This window comes from Procambarus clarkii, chromosome 35 (assembly GCF_040958095.1).
Source record: "Procambarus clarkii isolate CNS0578487 chromosome 35, FALCON_Pclarkii_2.0, whole genome shotgun sequence".
Taxonomy (NCBI): domain Eukaryota; kingdom Metazoa; phylum Arthropoda; class Malacostraca; order Decapoda; family Cambaridae; genus Procambarus; species Procambarus clarkii.
This window is the reverse complement of record NC_091184.1, coordinates 19,846,559-19,873,932: the sequence shown is the minus strand read 5'-3', so window position 1 is coordinate 19,873,932 and position 27,374 is coordinate 19,846,559. Positions and strand designations below refer to the sequence as shown.

Here is a 27,374-nt window from a genome sequence, read left to right as displayed (position 1 = left end):
GCGCCAACACCAAACCCCCTGGTGTACTTGTGTGGGAGGATTGCACCACATTTGTCCCTCAAATACCAACATTTGATGATAGCGATTTTGGTGTTACACCATTATTCCCATATACTGGTGATGATATGGCAGACATGGAATATTTTCAGGCATATTTTGACAATGTATTCATGACGCATCTTGTGACTGAGACAAACAGGTTCGCTCACAGCCTCATAGACGAAGGCATTTTACCTGCCTCACGGCTCACACGATGGAAGGACACGACAATCGACGAAATGTACGTGTTTCTGGCACTCTGTATGATGATGATGTACGTCCTCTAATTACTCAACACAAAGCTGCTATTAGGACAATATCCAATTCTGGCCCCAGACACCACTCGGTACCCCTACTTAAATCTCTGAATATGTTAGACATTAAGTCACTGCACATTCTCTCATGTGTATTATACATATATAAAACGCTAAACTATAATGCCAATCCTGATCTCAAAAGCTTCATAGAAGGTTGTATCAGAACCCATGAGCATCACACCAGAAATAAATACAGTTTTGATATTCCTAGAGTACGACTTAATCAAACTAGAAATGCTCTACAAATCAAGGGGCCCAGAATGTGGAATGACCTTCCCAACCATGTTAAAGACTGTACCTCTCTCAACCAGTTTAAGTTAAAAGCGAAGCTATACCTAATAAATTCCCTGTAACCTACCTTTCCCTTCTATTGTCAACCAATGTCTGTTTTTTTCTTTAAAGAGCGCTGTTTGTCGACATAATTGTATTTGTGCTGCTTTTTCATCTATGTTTTCATTTCTTGTTTTCATTCTACTCATTATGCTCAATTAGTATTAAGCTTGTCATTTAAGTTTACCATGCCCGAAACGCTTTGCGTAATAGTGGCTTTAGGCATTGTATGTACTAGCTATACCTATAAGTTAAACAATCCTTGTAAATATTTATTGTATGTATGTACCTTACCTAAATAAAATTGTATTGTATTGTTGTTGTATTGTATGAAGCACTCTGAGAAAGCTGTCATCCAGGATTATTGGAGCAAAGACAGCCTTGTTCCATCGCCTGTGTTCAACCGGTACATGTCGCGTGATAGGTTTCTCTTGATTCTCAGGTGCCTGCATTTCGAGAATAATGCAAATGAGGACAGACACGACAGACTGTGGAAAGTACGGAAGATGTTCAGTGACATGAGAGGGAAGTTCAGGGATTATTTTGTACCTGGACAGAATGTGGTTATTGACGAGTCGCTTGTACTATTCAAGGGGCGACTGGCATTCAAGCAGTACATTCCATCAAAGCGGCACCGATTTGGACTGAAGTTTTTTGTGCAATGCGACTGTGAGACTGGTATTGTCTTGGACATGATATTATATTCTGGTACAGACATCGACATACCGGCTCAAGATGAACACGGGTTCTCTGGCAGTGTTGTAAAAACCCTGATGGAACCGTTGCTGAACAAGGGGCATGTACTGTACACTGACAACTATTACACCTGCCCCTTATTGACCAGATACCTCCTTGCACACAACACCGGCGTATGTGGCACTGTGAAGAGCCACAGGAAGGAAATGCCAGTGTTCGGTATAGCTATAGCCGTGGGTGAGTGCCAGCAGAGCAAGTGTGACAATACGCTGTCAGTGCGGTGGAAGGACAGACGCGAGGTGAATATGCTGACTACGATTCACACCGGTGCCATGTTGGACAGTGGGAAGGTCCACTTTCAGACACGCAACACCGTGTATAAGCCAGACTGTGTCATAGACTATAACGTGAACATGCGCCTCGTCGATAAGTGTGACATGATGCTTGGTGGAGTGGAGTGCGTGCGCAAGTCTGTGAAGTGGACTAAAAAGTTCTTCCACCTCATGGATGTTGCAGTGCTCAACTGCTTCAATATGTACTTAGTAAAATCTGGCAGGAGACCGTCTATACGTACATTCAGTGCTGGTGTTGTGTCACAGCTGCTAGTAAAGTATGGCAAGGAGGGTTCTGTTGTACCGCGCGGAGTGCAAGCAACAATGCCACATGCAGCTCCAGACAGATTGAAGGGTAATGAGAACTTCGGAGTATACATGCTTGAGTATATGCCAGGCACAGCATCACGGGAGAAGGGTAAACGTGCGTGTATAGTATGCAGGAACACTACCCGCAGAGAACGGAAACGAAGATGTATCAGCACCTGGTGCGTGGAGTGCAAGGTGCCACTCTGCCCCGTTGGCTGTTTCGCAGCATATCACACACTCGCGCAGTACTGAGTGTGTTTATGGTGTGTGTATATAGTGTGTGATACTGTACAGTGTGTATATAAAGTGTAAATATAAATTTATTTGGCATGATATATTGGAAATTGTGCAGGATAAGTGAACTTGTTTGCGATGCACGTAACACAGTGTCTACGGACAGTACGGATGTTGTACTGCGATATTATAGTGTACGTGTTCATTATACATTGGATTGGCACATAAAAACAATGAAAATGTATCTGGAAATGTGCGCAATAAATGAACGAAAATATATTCGCTGCAACTCGCGCGCCCCACCGCCTCCGAGAGCTTACGCCACGGGCGCACGGGGAATGATGACGTCACGCCCCAACTTCCGGACCCCATAGCAGCCAAAGTAAGTACAATTTCAAAATTTTTTTTACATACCCATACTCAGGGAAGGATTTTTGACACTTTAAAAAGACAAAAAGAATTTTTTCCAGAGAATTTATTTCCAGCGCACTGCGGGGGTGTCACATTTGGAGGCAACGCAGTTAAGGGGTTAAGGAGTACTGTAATACGTGGTTTAAACTCCATCAACCTTGGTCCTCATTAGTAAAGTGATTAAGTGTAGAGACCTTATATTGTAAAAATCCATGCTACATTTGTATATTACCAAGAGAGTCTACAGTAAAATAATGACTAAGCCCAGATTTGTGTGGGACCAATAGTCAGTTCATCCATCATGTTTATGTTTGGTGAAGAGTATCCCTCAATCTCAACAATCCATTAACATAATCATGTGTTCCCATAGTTAATAAGTGTAGAATAATCCGGAGTTGGTCAATAAAACCCATGTGTAAAGATTTAACCCACTGTGCACTTATTGTCCAACTTAGACCAAGAATACTTGACCCCTCCTCAATTATCACATACGATATATACACGTTTGTTTCCTTCTATTATTAGTAAGAAAGTAAGGACGGGTTTTGTTAGTCATACTCTTGGGTATGACTTACAAGCAACCCTGCTGCTGCAAATGTTACCAAAAAATATTATCAAATATTATTACCAAAAAAAATTATATAACAAAAAATATTATAATATAAACATATCCCATACTCTGGGATATGTTTTTAAAAAATATTGACCTTGCTGTGGATATGTTAATCTGTCAGTAATATTAACTAACTCTAATATTAACTCTAGAATAGCTAATACAAAGAATGTATGTAAATATTACGTAATTTGTATAGTAAATAAAGTACTGTAATATTACTTTTTGTTGTAAATACATCTAGCTTAACCAAATATTCTTTCCACAGGATAACAAGCCAGAGGAATGTTCAGTGTGTTATAACGATTATGACGACAATCAGCTACGGCCTCGCACATTGCCGTGCGGCCACACATTCTGCTCCCAGTGTATTGACAATGCTATCAAGAATGGTCAGCTGACTTGCCCCAGCTGCCGTGGCCAGCACGCTGCCACAGCTGCTACTCAGTTCCCAATTAGCTATGGCATAAAGGCTTTAGTTAGGAAACTCAAAAATATCCAGGAAACACAAGAGAAAACTGTACCCGCAAAAAAGAAGTTTCGTTCCATGTTGCAAGAGCAGAAGAGCAGCATTAGCAGCCTCATTAAAAGCTGTGAAGAGGTACTGTCCCAGCTGGGGGAGTACCGGGGGCAGCTGGGGGACTGGAAGACTCATCACCTCCAGCTCCAGGACAGACTCTATGCTCTGGTAGAGCAGAACAAGTCAGCAATGAAGCTCTTGGAACTGGAGGATACCAGTGTGGTGGATATGACAACACAAGGAGAGGAAGGGAAGACTCAGCTGCAGGCCACGTTGGGGAACCTCGACACAGTCAACACCCTACAGGAGGTTGACACAACCATAGACACAGCTGATGAGTGCAGCACGAAAATAAAAGATTGGCTGGAGAAGTGCCAGGAACTCTTCCCAGATGTCAAGACTGTCCACACCTCAGTGAAGGTACGCTGCTGAAGTTCACATTGTTCTCACCCAACCGAGTGTAGTATTGCCTCTATATAAACACTTTTGACATGGAGACACATCAAGATGAGAGTTGACTTTATAGATAGGAAACTTTTTGCTCTAACACCTGAAACATTTTTATTAATAAAGTCAACTGTCATCTTGGTGTTTCTCTACACTGTGGTCAGTGTAGAGAAACATTACTTATATTGTCAAATTACTTTACTCAGTCTGATGCTTCAATTTAGTGCAGTTACTTTACTCAGAGCCTGATGCTTCATTATAGACCAGTTACTTTACTCAGAGCCTGATGCTACATTATAGTCCAGTTACTTTACTGAGAGCCTGATGCTTCATTATAGTCCAGTTACTTTACTCAGAGCCTGATGCTTCATTATGGTCCAGGTTCCACCACTAATGTTTGTGTTGGTAATGACAGGTGCAGGAGACCATCAGGGAGGCCCTGGAGATGACGACCACGGAGACAGGTGCCACAGCTGACCCCGTACACCTGGGAGACTCAGCCTCCAGCATCATGGATAAAGTTCAGGAAATCACTTTAGAGATCCCCCAGAAGCAATTAACAGTAAGTTTTTTATTTTCTCTCATAGGTCATACCACAAGATATTGAGTTGAGTTTTGAGGAGAGGAAGCCTGTTGTTAGGTTTATCGGGGTTCCCCAAGGTCAACTACTGACTTTCCTTAACATACAATCCACAATAGTTGCCTAACTCCTGGATAAATATTTACTGGTTGGTGAACAGAGGCAACAGGTGAAAGGCAACAGGAAACATGTTAACCATTTCTGGCCTGCATGGTGATTGAACCCGTGATCCTCTATTGAACCCGGGATCCTGGCCCCCCTCACAGAGGCGCAGAGAGCGGGAGACACTCCACCAACCTTTCCAAAAAAGTATACCTGGTTGATACCTGGTTGATGGGGTTCTGGGAGTTGTTCTACTCCCCAAGCCCGGCCCGAAGCCAGGCTTGACTTGAGAGAGTTTGGACCACTAGGCTGTTGCTTGGAGCGGCCCGCAGGCCCACATATCCACCACAGCCCGGTTGATCTAGCACTCCTTAGGGGAAACAATCTAGTTTCCACTTGAAGATGTGTACGGTTGTTCCGGCAATATTTCTTATGCTCCCTGGGAGGACGTTGAATCCAGTAAGACAGCGAACCAAATCAGACCACTGCTGGGTACGAAGAAACTGAAGCCTTAAAATTGCCAACGAACTCCACAACAATGCCAGCACCAACCCCATGCCAGTAGAGGGATGGGGGGGGGGGGCCGGAGCTACAGGTCCAGCACCAACCCCCTGCCAGTAAAGCACCAACCCACTGCCAGTAGAGGGGGGCTGGAGCTACAGGTCCAGCACCAACCCACTGCCAGTAAAGGGGGGCTGGAGCTACAGGTCCAGCACCAACCCACTGCCAGTAAAGGGCTGGAGCTACAGGTCCAGCACAACCTCCTGCCAGTAGAAGGGGGGGGGGCTGGAGCTACAGGTACAACTCCAACCCCCTGTCAGTAGAGGGGGGCTGGAGCTACTGGTCCAGCACCAACTCCCCCTGCCAGTAGGGGGGGGGCTGCAGCTACAGGTCCAGCACCATCCCCTTGCCAGTAGAGAGGGGCTGGAGCTACAGGTCCAGCACCAACCCCCTGCCAGTAGAGTAGGGGGGGCTGGAGCTACAGGTCCAGCACCAACCCCCTGCCAGTAGAGGGGGGCCGGAGCTACACATCCAGCACCAACCCACTGCCAGTAGAGGGGGGCTGGAGCTACAGGTCCAGCACCAACCCACTGCCAGTAAAGGGGGGCTGGAGCTACAGGTCCAGCACCAACCCACTGCCAGTAAAGGGCTGGAGCTACAGGTCCAGCACAACCCCCTGCCAGTAGAGGGGGGGGGGCTGGAGCTACAGGTACAACTCCAACCCCCTGTCAGTAGAGGGGGGCTGGAGCTACTGGTCCAGCACCAACTCCCCCTGCCAGTAGGGGCGGGGGGCTGCAACTACAGGTCCAGCACCAACCCCTTGCCAGTAGAGAGGGGCTGGAGCTACAGGTCCAGCACCAACCCCCTGCCAGTAGAGGGGGGGAGGCTGGAGCTACAGGTCCAGCACCAACCCCCTGCCAGTAGAGGGAGGGGGGCTGGAGCTACAGGTTCAGCACCAACCCCCTGTCAGTAGAGGGGGGCTGGAGCTACAGGTCCAGCACCAACCCCCGACCAGTAGAGGGGGGCTGGAGCTACTGGTCCAGCACGAAACCCCTGCCAGTAGAGGGGGCTGGAGCTACAGATCCCGCACCAACCCCCTGCCAGTAGAGGGGTCTGGAGCTACAAGTCCAACACCAACCCCCTGCCAGTAGAGGGGAGCTGGAGCTACAGGTGCAGCACCAACCCCCTGCCAGTAGAGGGGGGCTGGAACTACAGGTCCAGCACCCACGCCTTGCCAGTAGTGTGGGGCTGGAGCTACAAGTCCAACACCAACCCTCTGCCAATAGAGCAGGGCTGGAGCTACAAGTCCAACACCAACCCCCTGCCAGTAGAGGGGGGCTGGAACTACAGGTCCAGCACCCACCCCTTGCCAGTAGAGGGGGGCTGGAGCTACAGGTCCAACACCAACCCTTTGCCAATAGAGCAGGGCTGGAGCTACAAGTCCAACACCAACCCCCTGCCAGTAAAGGGGGGGCTGGAGCTACACGTCAAGCACCAACCCCCTCCCGGTAGAGGGTTGGGGGCTGGAGATACAGGTGCAGCACCTACCCCCTGCCAGTAGAGGGGGGCTGGTGCTACAGGTCCAACACCTACCCACTGCCAGAAGAGGGGGGGGCTGGAGCTATAGGTCCAGCACCAACCCTCTTCCAGTAGAGGGGGGCTGGAGCTACAGGTCCAGCACCAACCCCCTGCCAGTAGAGGGGAGGCTGGAGCTACAGGTCCAGCACCAACCCCCTACCAGTAGAGGGGGGGGGGGGCTGGAGCTACAAGTCCAACACCAACCCCCTGCCAGTAGAGGGGGCTAGAGCTACAGGTCCAGCACTAACCCCCTGCCAGTAGAGAAGGGGCTTGAGCTATAGGTTCAGCAACAACCCCCTGCCACTAGAGGGGGCTGGAACTACAGATCCAGGGCCAACCCCCCTGCCAGTAGAGGAGTGCTTGAGCTACAGGTGCAGGACCACCCCCCCCCCCCCTGCCAGTAGAGGAGGGCTGCAGCTAAAGCTACAGCACCAACCTCCTGCCAGTAGAGGGGGGCTGGAGCTACAGGTCCAGCTCCAACCCCCTGCCAGTAGAGGGGGGCTGGAGCTACAGGTCTAGCACCAACCCCCTGCTAGTAGAGGGGGGCTGGAGCTACAGGTCCAGCACCAATCTCCTGCCAGTAGAGGGGGCCTGGAGCTACAGGTTCAGCACTAACCCCCTGCCAGTAGAGGGGGAAGGCTCGAGCTACAGGTTCAGCACCAATCCCCTGCCAGTAGAGGGGGGCAGGGCTGGAGCTACAGGTCCAGCACCACCCCCCTGCCAGTAGAGGGGGGAGGCTGGAGCTACAGGTCCAGCAGCAACCCCCTGCCAGTAGAGGGGGGGGCTGGAGCTACAGGTCCAGGACCAACCCCATGCCAGTAGAAGGGGCTGAAGCTACAGGTCCATCATCAATCGCCTGCTAGTACAGGGGGGCTAGAGCTACAGGTCCTGCATCAACCCTCTGCCAGGAGAAGGGGGCTGGAGCTACAGGTCCAGGACCAACCCCCTGCCAGTAGAGGGGGGCTGGAGCTACAGGTCTAGCACCAACCCCCTGCCAGTAGAGGGGGGCTGGAGCTACAGGTCCAGCACCAACCCCTTGCCAGAAGAGGGGGGGACTGAGCTACAGGTCCAGGACCAACCGCCCCCTGCCAGTAGAGGGAGCTGGAGCTACAGGTCCAGCTCCAAAGCCCTGCCAGTAGAGGGGGGCTGGAGCTACAGATTCAGGGCCAACCCCTTGCCAGTAGAGGGGAGCTAGAGCTACAGGTCCAGCACCAACCCCCTGCTAGTAGAGGGGGGGCTGGATCTACAGGTCCAGCACCAACCTCCTGCCAGTAGAGGGGGGCTGGAGCTACAGGTCAAGCGCCAACCCCCTGCCAGTAGAGAGGGGGAAGGAACTGCAGGTTCAGCACCAACCCGCTGCCAGTAGGATGGGGGCTGGAGTTACAGGTCCAGCACCAACCCCCTGCCAGTAGAAGGGGGCTGGAGCTACAAGTCCAGCACCATTCCCCTGCCAGTAGAGGGGGGGCTGGAGATACAGGTCCAGCACCAACCCCCTGCCAGTAGAGGGGGCTGGGGCTACAGGTCCAGCATCAACCCTCTGCCAGTAGAGGGGGGCTGGAGTCTTCATTTTTAGGACCAACCCCCTGCCAGTAGAAGGGGGGGGGCTGACGCTATAGATCCAGGGTTAACCCCCTGCCAGTAGAAAGGAGCTGAAGCTACAGGTTCAGCACCAACCCCCTGCCAGTAGAGGGGGCTGGAGCTACAGGTCCAGCACCAATCCCCTGCCAGTAGAGGGGGGCCGGAGCTACAGGTCCAGGACCAACCCCCTGCCAGTAGAGGGGGGCTGGAGCTACAGGTCCAGCACTAACCCCCTGCCAGTAGAGGGGGGTGGAGCTACAGGTCCAGCACCAACTCCCTGCCAGAAGAGTGGGAAGGAACTGCAGGTTCAGCACCAACCCCCTGCCAGAAGAGGGGGTAGGGGGACTGGAGCTACAGGTCCATCATCAATCCCCTGCTAGTACAGGGGGGCTGGAGCTACACGTCAAGCACCAACCCCCTGCCAGTAGAGAAGGGGCTGGAGCTATAGGTTCAGCAACAACCCCCTGCCACTAGAGGGGGCTGGAACTACAGATCCAGGGCCAACCCCCCTGCCAGTAGAGGAGTGCTTGAGCTACAAGTGCAGGACCACCCCCCCCCTGCCAGTAGAGGAGGGCTGGAGCTAAATCTACAGCACCAACCTCCAGCCAGTAGAGGGGGGCTGGAGCTACAGGTCCAGCACTAACCCCCTGCCAGTAGAAGAGGGCTAGATCTACAGGTCCAGCACCAACCTCCTGCCAGTAGAGGGGGGCTGGAGCTACAGGTCCAGGACCAACCGCCCCCTGCCAGTAGAGGGGGCTGGAGCTACAGGTCTAGCACCAACCCCCTGCCAGTAGAGGGGGGCTGGAGCTACAGGTCCAGGACCAACCGCCCCCTGCCAGTAGAGGGGGGGGCTGGAGCTACAGGTCCAGCACCAACCCCCTGCCAGTAGAGGGGGGCTGGAGCTACAGGTCCCGGACCAACCGCCCCCTGCCAGTAGAGGGGGCTGGAGCTACAGGTCCATCATCAATCCCCTGTTAGTACAGGGTTGCTGGAGGTCCATGACCACCCCCCTGCCAGTAGAGGGGGCTGGATCTACAGGTCAAGCATCAACCCGGTGCCAGGAGAGGAGGGCTGGAGCTACAGGTCCAGCTTCAACCCCCTGCCATTAGAGGTGAGGGGGACTAGAGCTACAGGTCCAGCAGGAATCCCCTGCCAGGAGAGGGAGCTGGAGCTACAGATTCAGGGCCAACCCCCTGCCAGTAGAGGGGAGCTAGAGCTACAGGTCCAGCACCAACCCCCCTGCTAGTAGAGGGGGGCTGGATCTACAGGTCCAGCACCAACCTCCTGCCAGTAGAGGGGGGCTGGAGCTACAGGTCAAGCGCCAACCCCCTGCCAGTAGAGGGGGGGAAGGAACTGCAGGTTCACCACCAACCCCCTGCCAGTAGAAGGGGTTGGAGCTACAGGTCCAGTACCAACCCCCTGCCAGTAGAGGGGGCTGGAGCTAAAGGTCCAGCGTCAACCCCCTGCCAGTAGAAGGGAGCTGGAGCTGCAGGTTTAGCACCAACCCCCTGCCAGTAGAGGGGGCTGGAGCTTCAGGTCCAGCACCAATCCCCTGCCAGTAGAGGGGGGAGGCTGGAGCTACAGGTCCAGGACCAACCCCCTGTCAGCAGAGGGGGGCTGGAGCTACAAATTCAGGGCCAATCCCCTGCCAGTAGAGGGGAGCTAGAGCTACAGGTCCAGCACCAACCTCCTGCCAGTAGAGGGGGGCTGGAGCTACAGGTCCAGCACCAACCTCCTGCCAGTAGAGGGGTGGCTAGAGCTACAGGTCAAGCACCAACCCCCAGCCAGTAGAGGGGGGGGCTTGAGCTATAGGTCTAGCAACAACCCCCCTTGCCAGTAGAGGAGGGCTAGATCTACAGGTCCAGCACCAATCCCCTGCCAGTAGAGGGGGCCTGGAGATACAGGTTCAGCACAACCCCCTGCCAGTAGAGGGGGGAGGCTGGAGCTACAGGTTCAGCACCAACGCCCTGCCAGTAGAGGGGGCGGGGCTGGAGCTACAGGTCCAGCACCAACCCCCTGCCAGTAGAGGGGGGAGGCTGGAGCTACAGGTCCAGCACCAACCTCCTGCCAGTAGAGGGGGGCTGGAGCTACAGGTCCAGCTCCAACCCCCTGCCAGTAGAGGGGGGCTGGAGCTAAAGGTCCAGCACCAACCCCCTGCCAGTAGAGAGGGGGCTGGAGCTACAGGTCCAGCACCAACCTTCTGCCAGTAGATGGGGGCCGGAGCTACAGGTCCAGGACCAACCCCCTGCCAGTAGAGGGGGGCTGGAGCTACAGGTCTAGCACCAATCCCCTGCCAGTAGAGGGGGCTGGAGCTACAGGTCTATCACCAACCCCCTGCCAGTAGAGGGGGGCTGGAGCTACAGGTCCAGCACCAACCCCCTGCCAGTAGAGGGGGGCTGGAGCTACAGGTCCAGCACCATCCCCCTGCCAGTAGAGGGGGGCTGGAGCTACAGGTCCAGCACCAACCCCCTGCCAGTAGAGGGGGGGCTGGAGCTACAGGTTCAGCACCAACCCCCTGCCAGTAGAGGGGGGAGGCTGGAGCTACAGGTCCAGCACCAACCCCTTGCCAGTAGAGGGGGGCTGGAACTACAGGTCCAGGACCAACCCCCTGCCAGTAGAGGGGGGCTGGAACTACAGGTCCAGGACCAACCGCCCCCTGCCAGTAGAGGGGGCTGGAGCTACAGGTCCATCATCAATCCCCTGCTAGTACAGGGTTGCTGGAGGTCCATGACCACCCCCCTGCCAGTAGAGGGGGGCTGGATCTACAGGTCGAGCATCAACCCAGTGCCAGGAGAGGAGGGCTGGAGCTACAGGTCCAGCTTCAACCCCCTGCCAGTAGAGGGGGGCTAGAGCTACAGGTCCAGCATCAACCCCCTGCTAGTAGAGGGGGGCTGGATCTACAGGTCCAGCACCAACCCCCTGCCAGTAGAGGGGGGCTGGAGCTACAGGTCCAGCATCAACCCCCTGCCATTAGAGGTAGCCTGTAACTACAGGTCCAGCAGGAATCCCCTGCCAGGAGAGGGGGTTGGAGCTACAGATTCAGGGCCAACCCCCTGCCAGTAGAGGGGAGCTAGAGCTACAGGGCCAGCACCAACCCCCTGCTAGTAGAGGTGGGCTGGATCTACAGGTCCAGCACCAACCCCCTGCCAGTAGAGGGGGGCTGGAGCTACAGGTCCAGCATCAACCCCCTGCCATTAGAGGTAGCCTGTAACTACAGGTCCAGCACCAACCCCCTGCCAGTAGAGGGGGACTGGAGCTACAGGTCAAGCGCCGACTCCCTGCCAGTAGAGGGGGGGAAGGAACTGCAGGTTCAGCACCAACCCCCTGCCAGTAGAAGGGGGTTGGAGCTACAGGTTCAGCAACAACCCCCTGCCACTAGAGGGGGCTGGAGCTACAGATTCAGGGCCAACCCCCTGCCAGTAGAGGAGTGCTTGAGTTACAGGTGCAGCACCACCCCCCCCCCCCTGCCAGTAGAGGAGGGCTGGAGCTAAAGCTACAGCACCAACCTCCTGCCAGTAGATGGGGGCTGGAGCTACAAGTCCAGCACCAACCCCCTGCCAGTAGAGGAAGGCTGGAGCTACAGGTCCAGCACCAACCTCCTGCCAGTAGAGGGGGGGCTAGAGCTACAGGTCAATCACCAACCCCCAGTCAGTAAAGGGGGGGCTTGAGCTATAGGTCTAGCAACAACCCCCCTTGCCAGTAGAGGGAGGCTGAAGCTACAGGTCCAGCAGCAACCCCCTGCTAGTAGAGGGGGGCTGGAGCTACAGGTCCAACACCAACCCCCCTGCCAGTAGAGGGGGGCTGGAGCTACAGGTTCAGAATCAACCCCATGCCAGTAGAGGGGGGCTGGAGCTACAGGTCCAACACCAACCCCCCTGCCAGTAGAGGGGGGCTGGAGCTACAGGTTCAGCATCAACCCCCTGCCAGTAGAGGGGGCTGGAGCTACAGGTCCAGCTCCAACCCCCTGCCAGTAGAGGGGGGCTGGAGCTACAGGCCCAGCACCAACCCCCTGCCAGTAGAGGGGGGCTGGAGCTACAGGTCCAGCTCCAACCCCCTGCCAGTAGAGGGGGGCTGGAGCTACAGGTCCAGCACCAATCCCCCTGCCAGTAGAGGGGGCTGGAGCTACAGGTCCAGCGTTAACCCTCTGCCGGTAGAGGGGGGCTGGAGTCTTCATTTCCAGGACCAACCCCCTGCCAGTAGAGGGGGGGCTGGCGCTACAGATCCAGGGTCAATCCCCTGCCAGTAGAAGGGAGCTGGAGCTGCAGGTTTAGCACCAACCCCCTGCCAGTAGAGGGGGCTGGAGCTACAGGTCCAGCACCAATCCCCTGCCAGTAGAGGGGGGAGGCTGGAGCTACAGGTCCAGGACCAACCCCCTGTCAGTAGAGGGGGGCTGGAGCTACAAATTCAGGGCCAATCCCCTGCCAGTAGAGGGGAGCTAGAGCTACAGGTCCAGCACTAACCCCCTGCCAGTAGAGGGGGGTGGAGCTACAGGTCCAGCACCAACTCCCTGCCAGTAGAGGGGGCTGGAGCTACAGGTAAAGCACCAAATCCCTGCCAGTAGAGTGGGAAGGAACTGCAGGTTCAGCACCAACCCCCTGCCAGAAGAGGGGGGGGCTGGAGCTACAGGTCCATCATCAATCCCCTGCTAGTACAGGGGGGCTGGAGCTACAGGTCCATGTCCACCCCCCCCCCTGCCAGTAGATGGGGCTGGAGCTACAGGTCAAGCACCAACCCCCTGCCAGTAGAGAAGGGGCTTGAGCTATAGGTTCAGCAACAACCCCCTGCCACCAGAGGGGGCTGGAGCTACAGTTCCAGGGCCAACCCCCTGCCAGTAGAGGAGTGCTTGAGCTACAGGTGCAGGACCACCCCCCCTGCCAGTACAGGGGGCTGGATCTACAGGTCGAGCATCAACCGGGTGCCAGGAGAGGAGGGCTGGAGCTAAAGGTCCAGCTTCAACCCCCTGCCATTAGCGGTGTGGGGGACTAGAGCTACAGGTCCAGCAGGAATCCCCCTGCCATGAGAGGGGGCTGGAGCTACAGATTCAGGGCCAACCCCCTGCCAGTAGAGGGGAGCTAGAGCTACAGGTCCAGCACCAACCCCTTGCCAGTAGAAGGGGGCTGGAGCTACAGGTCCAGCACCAACCCCCTGCTATTAGAGGGGGGCTGGATCTACAGGTCCAGCACCAACCCCTTGCCAGTAGAGGGGGGCTGGAGCTACAGGTCCAGCATCAACCCCCTGCCATTAGAGGTAGCCTGTAGCTACAGGTCCAGCACTAACCCCCTGCCAGTAGAGGGGGGCTGGAGCTACAGGTCAAGCACCGACTCCCTGCCAGTAGAGGGGGGAAGGAATTGCAGGTTCAGCACCAACCCCCTGCCAGTAGAAGGGGGTTGGAGCTACAGGTCCAGCAACAACCCCCTGCCAGCAGAGAAGGGGCTTGAGCTATAGGTTCAGCAACAACCCCCTGCCACTAGAGGGGGCTGGAGCTACAGATTCAGGGCCAACCCCCTGCCAGTAGAGGAGTGCTTGAGTTACAGGTGCAGGACCACCCCCCATGCCAGTAGAGGAGGGCTGGAGCTAAAGCTACAGCACCAACCTCCTGCCAGTAGATGGGGGCTGGAGCTACAAGTCCAGCACCAACCCCCTGCCAGTAGAGGAAGGCTGGAGCTACACGTCCAGCACCAACCTCCTGCCAGTAGAGGGGGGGCTAGAGCTACAGGTCAAGCACCAACCCCCAGCCAGTGTAGGGGGGAGCTTGAGCTATAGGTCTAGCAACAACCCCCCTTGCCAGTAGAGGGGGGCTGAAGCTACAGGTCCAGCAGCAACCCCCTGCTAGTAGAGGGGGGCTGGAGCTACAGGTCCAACACCAACCCCCCTGCCAGTAGAGGGGGGCAGGAGCTACAGGTTCAGCATCAACCCCCTGCCAGTAGAGGGGGGCTGGAGCTACAGGTCCAACACCAACCCCCTGCCAGTAGAGGGGGCTGGAGCTACAGGTCCAGCACCAACCCCCTGTCAGTAGAGGGGGGCTGGAGCTACAGGTCCAGCTCCAACCCCCTGCCAGTAGAGGGGGGGCTAGAGCTACAGGTCCAGCACCAATCCCCTGCCAGTAGAGGGGGCCTGGAGCTACAGGTCCAGCTCCAACCCCCCCCCCCTGCCAGTAGAGGTGGGCTGGAGCTACAGGTTAAGCACCAACCCCCTGCCAGTAGAGGGGGGAGGCTGGAGCTACAGGTTCAGCACCAACCCCCTGCCAGTAGAGGGGGGGTGGGGCTAGAGCTACAGGTCCAGCACCAACCCCCTGCCAGTAGAGGGGGGGGAGGCTGGAGCTACAGGTCCAGCACCAACCCCCTGCCAGTAGAGGGGGGGGGGCTGGAGCTACAGGTCCAGGACCAATCCCATGCCAGTAGAAGGGGCTGGAGCTACAGGTCTATCATCAATCCCCTGCTAGTGCAGGGGGGCCAGAGCTACAGGTCCAGCATCAACCCTCTGCCAGGAGAGGGGGGGCTGGAGCTACAGGTCCAGGACCAACCCCCTGCCAGTAGAGAGGGGGCTGGAGCTACAGGTCCAGCACCAACCTTCTGCCAGTAGAGGTGGGCTGGAGCTACAGGTCCAGCACCAACCCCCTGCCAGTAGAGGGGGTCTGGAGCTACAAGTTCATCACTAATTCCCTGCCAGTAAGCGGGGGGCTGGAGCTACAGGTCCAGCATCAACCCCCTGCCAGTAGAGGGGGGGCTGGAGCTACAGGTCCAGCACCAACCCCCCTGCCAGTAGAAGGGGGGTTGGAGCTACAAATCCAGCACCAACCCCCTGCCAGTAGAGGGGGGCTGGAGCTACAGGTCCAGCATCAACCCCCTGCCATTAGAGGTAGCCTGTAGCTACAGGTCCAGCACCAACCCCCTGCCAGTAGAGGGGGGCTGGAGCTACAGGTCAAGCGCCGACTCCCTGCCAGTAGAGGGGGGGAAGGAACTGCAGGTTCAGCACCAACCCCCTGCCAGTAGAAGGGGGTTGGAGCTACAGGTCCAGCAACAACCCCCTGCCAGCAGAGAAGGGGCTTGAGCTATAGGTTCAGCAACAACCCCCTGCCACTAGAGGGGGCTAGAGCTACAGATTCAGGGCCAACCCCCTGCCAGTAGAGGAGTGCTTGAGTTACAGGTTCAGGACCACCCCCCCCCCCCCTGCCAGTAGAGGAGGGCTGGAGCTAAAGCTACAGCACCAACCTCCTGCCAGTAGATGGGGGCTGGAGCTACAAGTCCAGCACCAACCCCCTGCCAGTAGAGGGGGGCTGGAGCTGCAGGTCCAGCATCAACCTCCTGTCAGTAGAGGGGGGCTGGAACTGCAGGTCCAGCATCAACCTCCTGTCAGTAGAGGGGGGCTGGAGCTGCAGGTCCAGCATCAACCTCCTGTCAGTAGAGGGGGGCTGGAGCTACAAATCCAGCACCAACTCCCTGCCAGTAGAGGGGGGCTGGAGCGACAGGCACCAACCCCCAGCCAGTAGGGAGGGGGCTGGAGCTACAGGTCTAGCATAAATGCCCTGAGAGTAGAGGGGGCTGGAACTATTGGTCCAGCACCATCCCCTTGACAGTAGAGGGGGCTGGAGCTACAGGTCCAGCACCAACCCCCTGCCAGTAGAGGGGGGCTGGAGCTACAGGTCCAGCACCAACCCCCTGCCAGTAAAGGGGGGGCTGGTGCTACAGGTCCAGCACCAACCCCCTGTCAGTAGAGTGGGGGGGGGGGCGAGCTGGAGCTACATGTCCAGCATAATGGGGCTCACACTGACCACAGGTCATAATGGGGCTGACACTGACCACAAGTGATAATGGGGCTAACTCTGCCCACTGGTGATAATGGGGCTGACACTGACCACAAGTGATAATGGGGCTGACACTGACCACAGGTGATAATGGGGCTGACTCTGCCTACTGGTGATAATGGGGCTGACACTGTCCACAGGTGATAATGGGGCTGACACTGACCACAGATGATAATGGGGCTGACACTGACCACAGGTGATAATGCGGCTGACACTGCCCACTGGTGATAATGGGGCTGACACTGATCACAGGTGATAATGGGGCAGACACTGACCACAGGTGATAATGGGGCTAACTCTGCCCACTGGTGATAATGGGGCTGACACTGACCACAGGTGATAATGGGGCTGACACTGACCACAGGTGATAATGGGGCTGACACTGACCACAAGTGATAATGGGGCTAACTCTGCCCACTGGTGATAATGGGGCTGACACTGACCACAGGTGATAATGGGGCTGACACTGACCACAGGTGATAATGGGGCTGACACTGCCCACTGGTGATGATGGGGCTGACACTGACCACAAGTGATAATGGGGCTAACTCTGCCCACAGGTGATAATGGGGCTGACACTGACCACAGGTGATAATGCGGCTGACACTGCCCACTGGTGATAATGGGGCTGACACTGACCACAGGTGATAATGGGGCTGACACTGACCACTGGTGATAATGGGGCTGACTCTGCCCACTGGTGATAATGGGGCTGACACTGACCACAGGTGATAAAGGGGCTGACACTGACCACAGGTGATAATGGGGCTGACACTGTCCACAGGTTGAGGACCTCCGTAGGATGAGGGAGCCCGTCAAGAGGCTGGTGGAGGCTGGCCGGGTGTTGGCCGTCCAGGAAGACCAAGATGGCCGCCGCTCCGCCAGGTTAACTCTACAAGACGGACAGCTGTACCTCCACCCACTCCTGCGTCAGCCCACGCCCGCCCACGCCCACACCCTCCAGGTTACTTTATTACACCCACTAGTCTTACTGACATTACTGACTTACTGAGTTATGATAACTAATATGATAACATTTTGTTATACAGTTATCAGCATGATTTGTTTCATTTTCTGCAGGAGAGTGAGGTTGTGGGCGTGCTGGACCCTTCCTGCACCCTGGCGTTCCTTGACCTCGGGTGGGCGGGGTCAACAAGAGGGCGGGTCACCATCCGGCTGACCCCTGACACTCCGCTGGCCAGACAGTTTGTGTTGTTGTGTACGGGCCAGCGGGGCCACACCTACCGCAACACTAAACTGTTGCGTGTGTGGGACAAGGGTCAGCCGGGGGAGTGTGTGGTGGGCGGAGACTACGAGAGTAATGATGGTTGGGGAGGAGCCCCACTGCTGCCTGACCTCCAGGGGCAGTACCGGGAGTCAGGCCGGGCAGGAGCTGTGTGGGCCAGGGGTGGGCTGTTTGGTCCCATGCATTCCCAGTTCATCATCACCACCAGGGACCGCCAGGATGGTCGCCAGTGGTCAGATGTCTTCGGTGATGTGGTGAGCGGTCTGGATGTGGTGAGGGCAGCAGTCAACCACAGTGACATTAAGGAGGTGACTGTGGTGGACTGTGGTGTTGTGCTGCCACTCTAGTTCATTGTACCACCACCATCACTACTGTGGTGTTGTGCTGCCACTCTAGTTCACTGTACCACCACCATCACTACTGTGGTGTTGTGCTGCCACTCTAGTTCACTGTACCATCACCATCACTACTGTGGTGTTGTGCTGCCACTCTAGTTCACTGTACCACCACTACTGTGGTGCTTTACTGCCACTCTAGTTCACTGTACCATCACTATCACTACTGTGGTGATGTGCTGCCACTCTAGTTCACTGTACCACCACTATCACTACTGTGGTGTTGTGCTGCCCCTCTAGTTCACTGTACCATCACCACCACTACCGTGGTGTAGTGCTGCCACTCTAGTTCACTGTACCACCATCATCACTACTGTGGTGTTGTGCTGCCACTCTAGTTCACTGTACCATCACTACTGTGGTGTTGTGCTGCCACTAGTTCACTGTACCACCATCATCACTACTGTGGTGTTGTGCTGCCACTCTAGTTCACTGTACCATCACTACTGTGGTGTTGTGCTGCCACTCTAGTTCACTGTACCATCACCATCACTACTGTTGTGTTGTGCTGCCACTCTAGTTCACTGTACCACCACCATCACTACTGTGATGTTGTGCTGCCCCTCTAGTTCACTGTACCATCACCACCACTACCGTGGTGTAGTGCTGCCACTCTAGTTCACTGTACCACCACCATCACTACTGTGATGTTGTGCTGCCACTCTAGTTCACTGTACCACCACCATCACAAATGTGGTGTTGTGCTGCCACTCTTGTTCACTGTACCATCACCATCACTACTGTGGTGTTGTGCTGCCACTCAAGTTCACTGTACCACCACCATCACAAATGTGGTGTTGTGCTGCCACTCTAGTTCACTGTACCACCACCATCACTACTGTGGCGTTGTACTGCCACTCTAGTTCACTGTACCACCACTATCACTACTGTGGTGTTGTGCTGACACTCTAGTTCACTGTACCATCACCATCACTACTGTGGTGTTGTGCTGCCACTCTAGTTCACTGTATCACCATCACTACTGTGGTGTTGTGCTGCCACTCTAGTTCACTGTACCATCACTACTGTGGTGTTGTGCTGCCACTCTAGTTCACTGTACCACCACCATCACTACTGTGGTGTTGTGCTGCCACTCTAGTTCACTGTACCATCACCATCACTACTGTTGTGTTGTGCTGCCACTCTAGTTCACTGTACCACCACCATCACTACTGTGATGTTGTGCTGCCACTCTAGTTCACTGTACCACCACCATCACAAATGTGGTGTTGTGCTGCCACTCTTGTTCACTGTACCATCACCATCACTACTGTGGTGTTGTGCTGCCACTCAAGTTCACTGTACCACCACCATCACAAATGTGGTGTTGTGCTGCCACTCTAGTTCACTGTACCACCACCATCACTACTGTGGCGTTGTACTGCCACTCTAGTTCACTGTACCACCACTATCACTACTGTGGTGTTGTGCTGACACTCTAGTTCACTGTACCATCACCATCACTACTGTGGTGTTGTGCTGCCACTCTAGTTCACTGTATCACCATCACTACTGTGGTGTTGTGCTGCCACTCTAGTTCACTGTACCATCACTACTGTGGTGTTGTGCTGCCACTCTAGTTCACTGTACCACCACCATCACTACTGTGGTGTTTTGCTGCCACTCTAGTTCACTGTACCATCACTACTGTGGTGTTGTGCTGCTACTCTAGTTCACTGTACCACCACCATCACTACTGTGGTGTTGTGCTGCCACTCTAGTTCACTGTACCACCACCATCACTACTGAGGTGTTGTGCTGCCGCTCTAGTTCACTGTACCACCACCATCACTACTGTGGTGTTGTGCTGCCACTCTAGTTCACTGTACCACCACCATCACTACTGTGGTGTTGTGCTGCCACTCTAGTTCACTGTACCATCACCATCACTACTGTGGTGTTGTGCTGCCACTCTAGTTCACTGTACCACCACCATCACTACTGTGGTGTTGTGCTGCCACTCTAGTTCACTGTACCACCACCATCACTACTGTGGTGTTGTGCTGCCACTCTAGTTCACTGTACCACCATCACTACTGAGGTGTTGTGCTGCCGCTCTAGTTCACTGTACCATCACTACTGTGGTGTTGTGCTGCCGCTCTAGTTCACTGTACCACCCCCATCACTACTGTGGTGTTGTGCTGCCACTCTAGTTCACTGTACCACCATCACTACTGTGGTGTTGTGCTGCCGCTCTAGTTCACTGTACCACCCCCATCACTACTGTGGTGTTGTGCTGCCACTCTAGTTCACTGTACCACCATCACTCCTGCATCACCATGGACTGCGTGTTTTGATACAATGTAATTTATGGACAGACTTTTATCACTATATCATCATAACTTCACTATCTTTGGTATTTAACACTTTGGTATTATACTTTGGTATCATATGCCTGACAATCACGGCTGTATCACCATCAATGCTATATCTTCTCAGTACTGTAACCTATCATTGCTGTATCACTGTAGCTTCACTATCACCTCCATGTCACCATCACCTCAGGCCCCACACTTGGGGTCATATACTGACTATGTTGAGTAACAAATTGTTGGTGTCACTATATGACAGCTGTTGTCACTGTTATATCACCAACAGCTCACTAACACATAACACTATCACTGCTACACCAACATCATTTCACTTTCTCTGCATTATCTCCTCACACTGATATTTTCTCCTTACATTCACTGATATATTACTATCACTGCTACAGCACCACTACCTCACCATCACTGCTATACTACCATCACTTCACTATCACATGGGTGTGTTGTGATATTAAAATACTGGTTCATGGTGTGTTGTGATATTACCATACTGGTCCATGGTGTGTTGTGATATTACCATACTGGACCATGGTGTGTTGTGATAATACCATACTGGTCCATGGTGTGTTGTGATATTACCATACTGGTCCATGGTGTGTTGTGATATTACCATACTGGACCATGGTGTGTTGTGATATTACCATACTGGTCCATGGTGTGTTGTGATATTACCATACTGGACCATGGTGTGTTGTGATATTACCATACTGGACCATGGTGTGTTGTGATATTACCATACTGGACCATGGTGTGTTGTGATATTACCATACTGGTCCATGGTGTGTTGTGATATTACCATACTGGTCCATGGTGTGTTGTGATATTACCATACTGGACCATGGTGTGTTGTGATATTACCATACTGGTCCATGGTGTGTTGTGATATTACCATACTGGACCATGGTGTGTTGTGATATTACCATACTGGACCATGGTGTGTTGTGATATTACCATACTGGACCATGGTGTGTTGTGATATTACCATACTGGACCATGGTGTGTTGTGATATTACCATACTGGTCCATGGTGTGTTGTGATATTACCATACTGGACCATGGTGTGTTGTGATATTACCATACTGGTCCATGGTGTGTTGTGATATTACCATACTGGTCCATGGTGTGTTGTGATATTACCATACTGGTCCATGGTGTGTTGTGATATTACCATACTGGTCCATGGTGTGTTGTGATATTACCATACTGGTCCATAGTGTGTTGTGATATTACCATACTGGTCCATGGTGTGTTGTGGTATTACCATACTGGTCCATGGTGTGTTGTGATATTACCATACTGGTCCATGGTGTGTTGTGATATTACCATACTGGTCCATGGTGTGTTGTGATATTACCATACTGGTCCATGGTGTGTTGTGATATTACCATATGGGTGTTAGGTGGTGTTATGACCACACATACACCAGTATGATCATACTGTAGCTGGTGTATGATGTGCTCAAACTGTATAGTGATGTCTTGGCTGATTAGCCTAGTATCACGAATATTAATTTATGTAGTTATTCTTTTTTCGTCAACACACTAGAAATAATTGTGTATTGCCAATGTATTCCACATATATCTATGTATATTATATATCTGTACCATAAGTCCTTGCCATGTATTTGTGGATATATATTAGAAGTCTAGTGAATAGCAGTAGCCTAATGTCATGTAGCTTGAAAAACATCCGTATATGCTTATATTATGGAATGCTACATAATGCTGTATAGGAAATATTATGTGAACTATGATGGAGAATGTATAAATTTAGGTCTCGGATGTATTACTCTCATGTATACTGTGTAATTTCCCTTTCATTATTGTTCATTGCATTGTCCTCTAACATTAAATTAGATTATGGGATTGTGAGATGTATACCACATAGACATAGTTTTGATACACATGTTGTATATATATATACTTTATATTGTATTCATGTATACTTATGTATAATGGCCTGAAGGCCCTTCCTTGCCTCCCTGTCCACCTACACCCGTCTCCTCCACACCTACACCCGTCTTCTCTACACCTACACCCGTCTTCTCTACACCTACACCCGTCTTCTCCACACCTACACCCGTCTCCTCCACACCTACACCCGTCTCCTCTACACCTACACCCATCTCCTCTACACCTACACCTGTCTCTTTTACAGCTACACCCACCTCTACACCTACACCTGTCTCTTCTACACCTACACCCTCTTCACCACCTACACCCACCTCTACACCTACACCTGTCTCTTCTACACCTACACCAGTAGTAGGGATGACATGCCACAGGTCCCCATTTTTTTTTTTTTGCCAGAGGACCCCTGTAGGGATGACATGCCACAGGTCCCCATTTTTTTTTTTGCCAGAGGACCCCTGTGGGGTGTAAGCGCCACAGGTCCCCATTTTTTTTTCAGGTCAAATATCCCCTGTGCGCCCCAAGGGTTTCAGGTAAATTTAGAAAATCCCCTGTGGGCCCCAAGGGTTTCAGGTAAATTTTGTCAGTCACAGATTTTAGAAGTAAGGATTTCTTATGAGAAAAATAATTTCCGAGACATAGAAGTTTGTTAAGGCCTTATGGGACAAATTCAAATAACGTGTGTAGCACTTTAGGGCTTCCAGGAGAACTCTACGGACATATTTTACATGTTTTCAACTTACAAAATCGTCTATGTAAGCCTTAGTTATTCATATAAATTTAGAAAATCACCTGTGTAAGTCATTGTTTTCAGGGTTTCGTACATCACACCCCCCTCCCTCCCCCCCTTACCTCGCAATCTGTCGCCTCACCTGTGTTTACTTTACGCCCGGTCAGCCAGACCTCTTATCTTATGTTATCTTCTCATAATATCTGGACCGTCCCTCCTCTCTCTCTCTCTCTCCTTTCATTCAGTTCAACTATTTTCCAACATCGTATGTTTGCTCCTTTTCATTAAGCAAGTCAGTATGTTTGCTCCTTTTCATTAAGCAAGTCAGTTTTACACAAATAAATCATGTTAGTAAGCAAGTTCTAGCTCACGTTCCCCACCTTAGTCCCCTGTCGTATAATGAATACTATCATTCCAATCCCTCTAAAATTTAAAAATAATCATATTTCAAATGTAGTTCAATACAGTAATTTAATTACCAAGCTCCAGCTCTTGTCCTCCGCCTTAGCTCTCTCTCGTATCTTCGTTAGTATCAGTCCAATTTCCCTGAAATTTCTACCCTCTGTATTTCAGACATAGTTTAGTAAATGCAAACAATTATCAAACTCTAGCTCTTGTCCCCAGCTTAGTTCATTTGTACAAAATCATTAGTAACAGTCCAAATTCCCTGAGATTTTTAGCCTCTGTATTTCAGACACCATAAATAAGATCAAAACAGTTACCAAGCTCCAGCTCTTGTCCTCCGCCTTAGTTCTCTTTCATATCTTTGTAAATAAACCACCAATTTCCCTGAAATTTCTACCCTCTGTATTTCAGACACCGTAAATAAAATCAAGTCAGTTATCGAGCTCCAGCTCTCGTCCCCGCCTTAGTTCTCCTTCGTATCTTTGTAAATAACCCATCAATTTCCCTAAAATTAAAAGCAGACATACTTCAAAGTTAGTAAATAAAATCAAGTCAGTTATCGAGCTCCAGCTCTCGTCCCCCACCCTCTTCCACCCTCAAGTCTTTGTAAATAAACCATCAATTTCCCTGAAATTTTTTACCCTCTGTATTTCAGACATAGTAAATATGAAGTAAACAATTATAAAACTAGCTCTTGTCCTCTGTCCAAGCTCACTTTTGTAAAATCATTACTCTCAGTCCAAATCACCCAACTACATTTTCAGACATAGTAAATAAAAACCAGTTCAGTTATCAAGTTTCAACTCTTGTGCCCCAGCTTAGTTCATTTGTGCAAGTTCTTTATTTTCCAACTAAATCACCCTGAGATTTAAGATCACCTTATTTTCTAACGTAGTAAAATTAATCTGGACATTAACAAAGCTCCATTTCCTCAGCCTTAGATCATCAGACATAAATATATTCGATCAAGTCCCTCTCCAGCCTATCTGTTTATCTGAGTAATTACTTTACCCTTCTCATCCCCAACATATCAATCCCCAACGTATCAAAACCTTCAATAATCATACTGTATTTGCATATTTTCTCTATATTCACTGTGTTCTTCGTATTCTCATCCGTGTTCACTCCATGTTCTTCAAATGTTCACAGTCCCATTCAGTTCATATTTTCACAAGTATCTCCATTTTTTCTGTAATCTTTCTATTAGTCTCATTACTTTCTCTACAAATTCTAGTCATATTTTCTATGTTTTCATATTCATCACATATTCTCTTTACAACTTTTATACTCAATATTCATGCTAACTTCCATATTTTTGTGTTCTTTGTCAATATTCATGTTCCTCTACAAGTTCATGTTCCTCACAAGATCACTTCGTTTTTTCACCTTCACTTACATGTTTTCTACATTCTTTGTCATATTCTCCATGTTCTTTACAAGTCCATTGTTCATTCTTTGTAATCCCTATTCTCCTTATCATGTTTTCATGTTCTCTGTAAGTTCATATTCCCAGCATGTTCACTGTATTCATCAACTTTTCTTACATGTGTTCTTTGCCATGTTCCCCATATGTTCTCTGGGTTTTTCCCCTATCTAACGTTCCTTAACTAAAAAAATTTTTCGCCAATCAAACTAAAACATAGTCACTTTCGTCATTTCTCAACTAAACCTATTATCCAGTCAACTAAAAATAGTCAGAAATAGCCTCATTCAACACTGTTCTTAACTAAAACAACCTTTCTCTTAGCTAAAAATTGTCAAAGGAAACTTTTTCAGCACTTTCTTAACAGGCGCTATGTTTCATCAAGAAAAATTGTCAAAGGAAACTTCCCAAAACTGTTCATAACTAGCTTTTATCCATCGTCAATCAACTAAAAATAATAACTTTCATCATTTCTTAACTAAACATATTCCCCATTCATCAGAAAATAACCGTGTTCATCATGTTTCATTGTCATTTCATAACTAAAATTATCTGCCAATCATCAGAAAAAGTCATGTTCATCATGTTTTGGCTTTTGCTCAACTAAAAGTATTCATCGGTCAACTAAAAATAGTTACTTCTTCATGTTTCATTGTCATTTCATAACTAAAATTATCCATCAATCAACAGAAAAAGTCATATTCATCATTTCGTAACAGCCATTATGTTTTCGTCAAGTAAGAAAATATAGTCAAAGATATCTATCATCGTCGTTCTTAACTTCCATTTATACTTTGTGGAGCACTAAAAATAGTCAAATGTAACTTTTTCAACACTTTCGTAACTAAAATTATATGTCGCTAAGTAAGAAAAAATAGTCAAATGTAACTTTTTCAGCACTTTTGTAAAAATTATATGTCGTTAAGTAAGAAAAAATAGTCAAAGGTGCTCTCCGTAACACCAAAGTTACTCTTCGAGATAACAAAAAGACGCTCTCAAACACTCAAAAATTTACTCGCATCCTCAAAGTTATTCTCAGAGTCATCAAAAAGTTAATCTCAGTTATCAAAATGCTATTCTCCAAGTAGCCTTTCATTCATCAGAGAACTTTCTAAGACATGTTCGTTCATTAAAGTTAATCTCAGAGGCATAAAAGTTATTCTCGGAGCTATCAAAAAGTTAATCTCTAAAACAACAAAAGTTAATCTCTGTCATCAAAGTTGATCTGCAAGATATCTTCGAGTCATCAAAGTTACTTTTCATTACATCAAAGACGCGTTCAAATACTACCCATGTTCTCAGAAGTCATTCTCAAAGTTATTCAAAGAGCTAACAAAAGTTATTCTCAGAGTCACCTTCGTTCTTCAGAGAAACTTTCCAAAACATCTTTGTTCATCAAAGTTATTCTCAGAGTTAACAAAGGTAATCTCTAACTCACTCTCAGTCATCAAAGTTAATCCAAGAGACGTCAAAGTTAATCTAAGACATCATGTTTCATTGTCATTTCATAACTAAAATTATCTGCCAATCATCAGAAAAAGTCATGTTCATCATGTTTTGGCTTTTGCTTAACTAAAAGTATTCATCGGTCAACTAAAAATAGTTACTTCATCATGTTTCCTTGTCTTTTCTTAACTGAAATATCACTTCTCTCATCTGAAAATAGTCAGGATTTACCTCATTCAACACCGTTCTTAACTAAAACCGCCTTTCGCTTAGCTAAAAATTGTCAAAGGAATCTTTTCAGCACTGTTCATAACTAACTTTATCCATAGTCAAGTAAGAAAATATAGTCAAAGATATCTATCATCGTCGTTCTTAACTGGCATTATACTTTGTGGAGCACTAAAATAGTCACTGTCGTCATATTTTGTCTTTTTCCTCAACTAAAAGAGTCAAATGTAACTTTTTCAACACTTTCGTAACTAAAATTATATGTCACTAAGTAAGAAAAAATAGTCAAATGTAACTTTTTCAACACTTTCGTAACTAAAATTATATGTCGCTAAGTAAGAAAAATAGTCAAAGGTGCTCTCCGTTACACCAAAGTTACTCTTCGATAAATCAAAGACGCTCATCAATACATCAAGGACTTACTCAAAGACGCCAAAGTTACACTCTAAGACATCCTTCGAGACATCAAAGACTTCCTTAAGACTTCAATGGGACTCTTCCATTCATCAAAGACATTCTCTAAGCCCTCAAAGTTATTCTCAGCACAATCAAAAGTTATTCCAAGACAACAAAAGTTATTCTCAGAACAATCAAAAGTTATTCCAAGACAACAAAAGTCATTCTCAGAGCTATCAAAATTATTCTCGGAGTCATCAAAAGGTATTCTCTAACTCACTTTGGTCATTAAAGTTAATTTCTATGTTATAAAAGTTTGTCTCAGAGACATCTAAAGTTAATCTTAGAGTTATCAAATGTAATCTCTAACTCTCTTTTGTTCATCAAAGTTGATCTCAGAGTTAGCAAAGGTAATCTCTAACTCACTCTCGTTCATCAAAGTTGTTTCAAAGACATCAAAGTTATTCAAAGAGC

At 50.4% G+C, this 27,374-nt stretch overlaps 1 protein-coding gene across 1 annotated transcript; it reads left to right on the top strand.

The window, feature by feature from the left end:
* The first annotated feature begins 253 nt into the window (after nt 1–253).
* Nucleotides 254–20,967, top strand: LOC138371135 (tripartite motif-containing protein 59-like). Its single transcript, XM_069335969.1, has 5 exons — nt 254–313; nt 3,550–4,221; nt 4,664–4,810; nt 17,176–17,355; nt 17,472–20,967. The coding sequence occupies exons 1-5, from the start codon at nt 254–256 to the stop codon at nt 17,982–17,984; spliced, it is 1,572 nt and encodes a 523-aa protein (XP_069192070.1). The 3' UTR covers nt 17,985–20,967.
* The last annotated feature ends 6,407 nt before the right edge of the window (nt 20,968–27,374 follow it).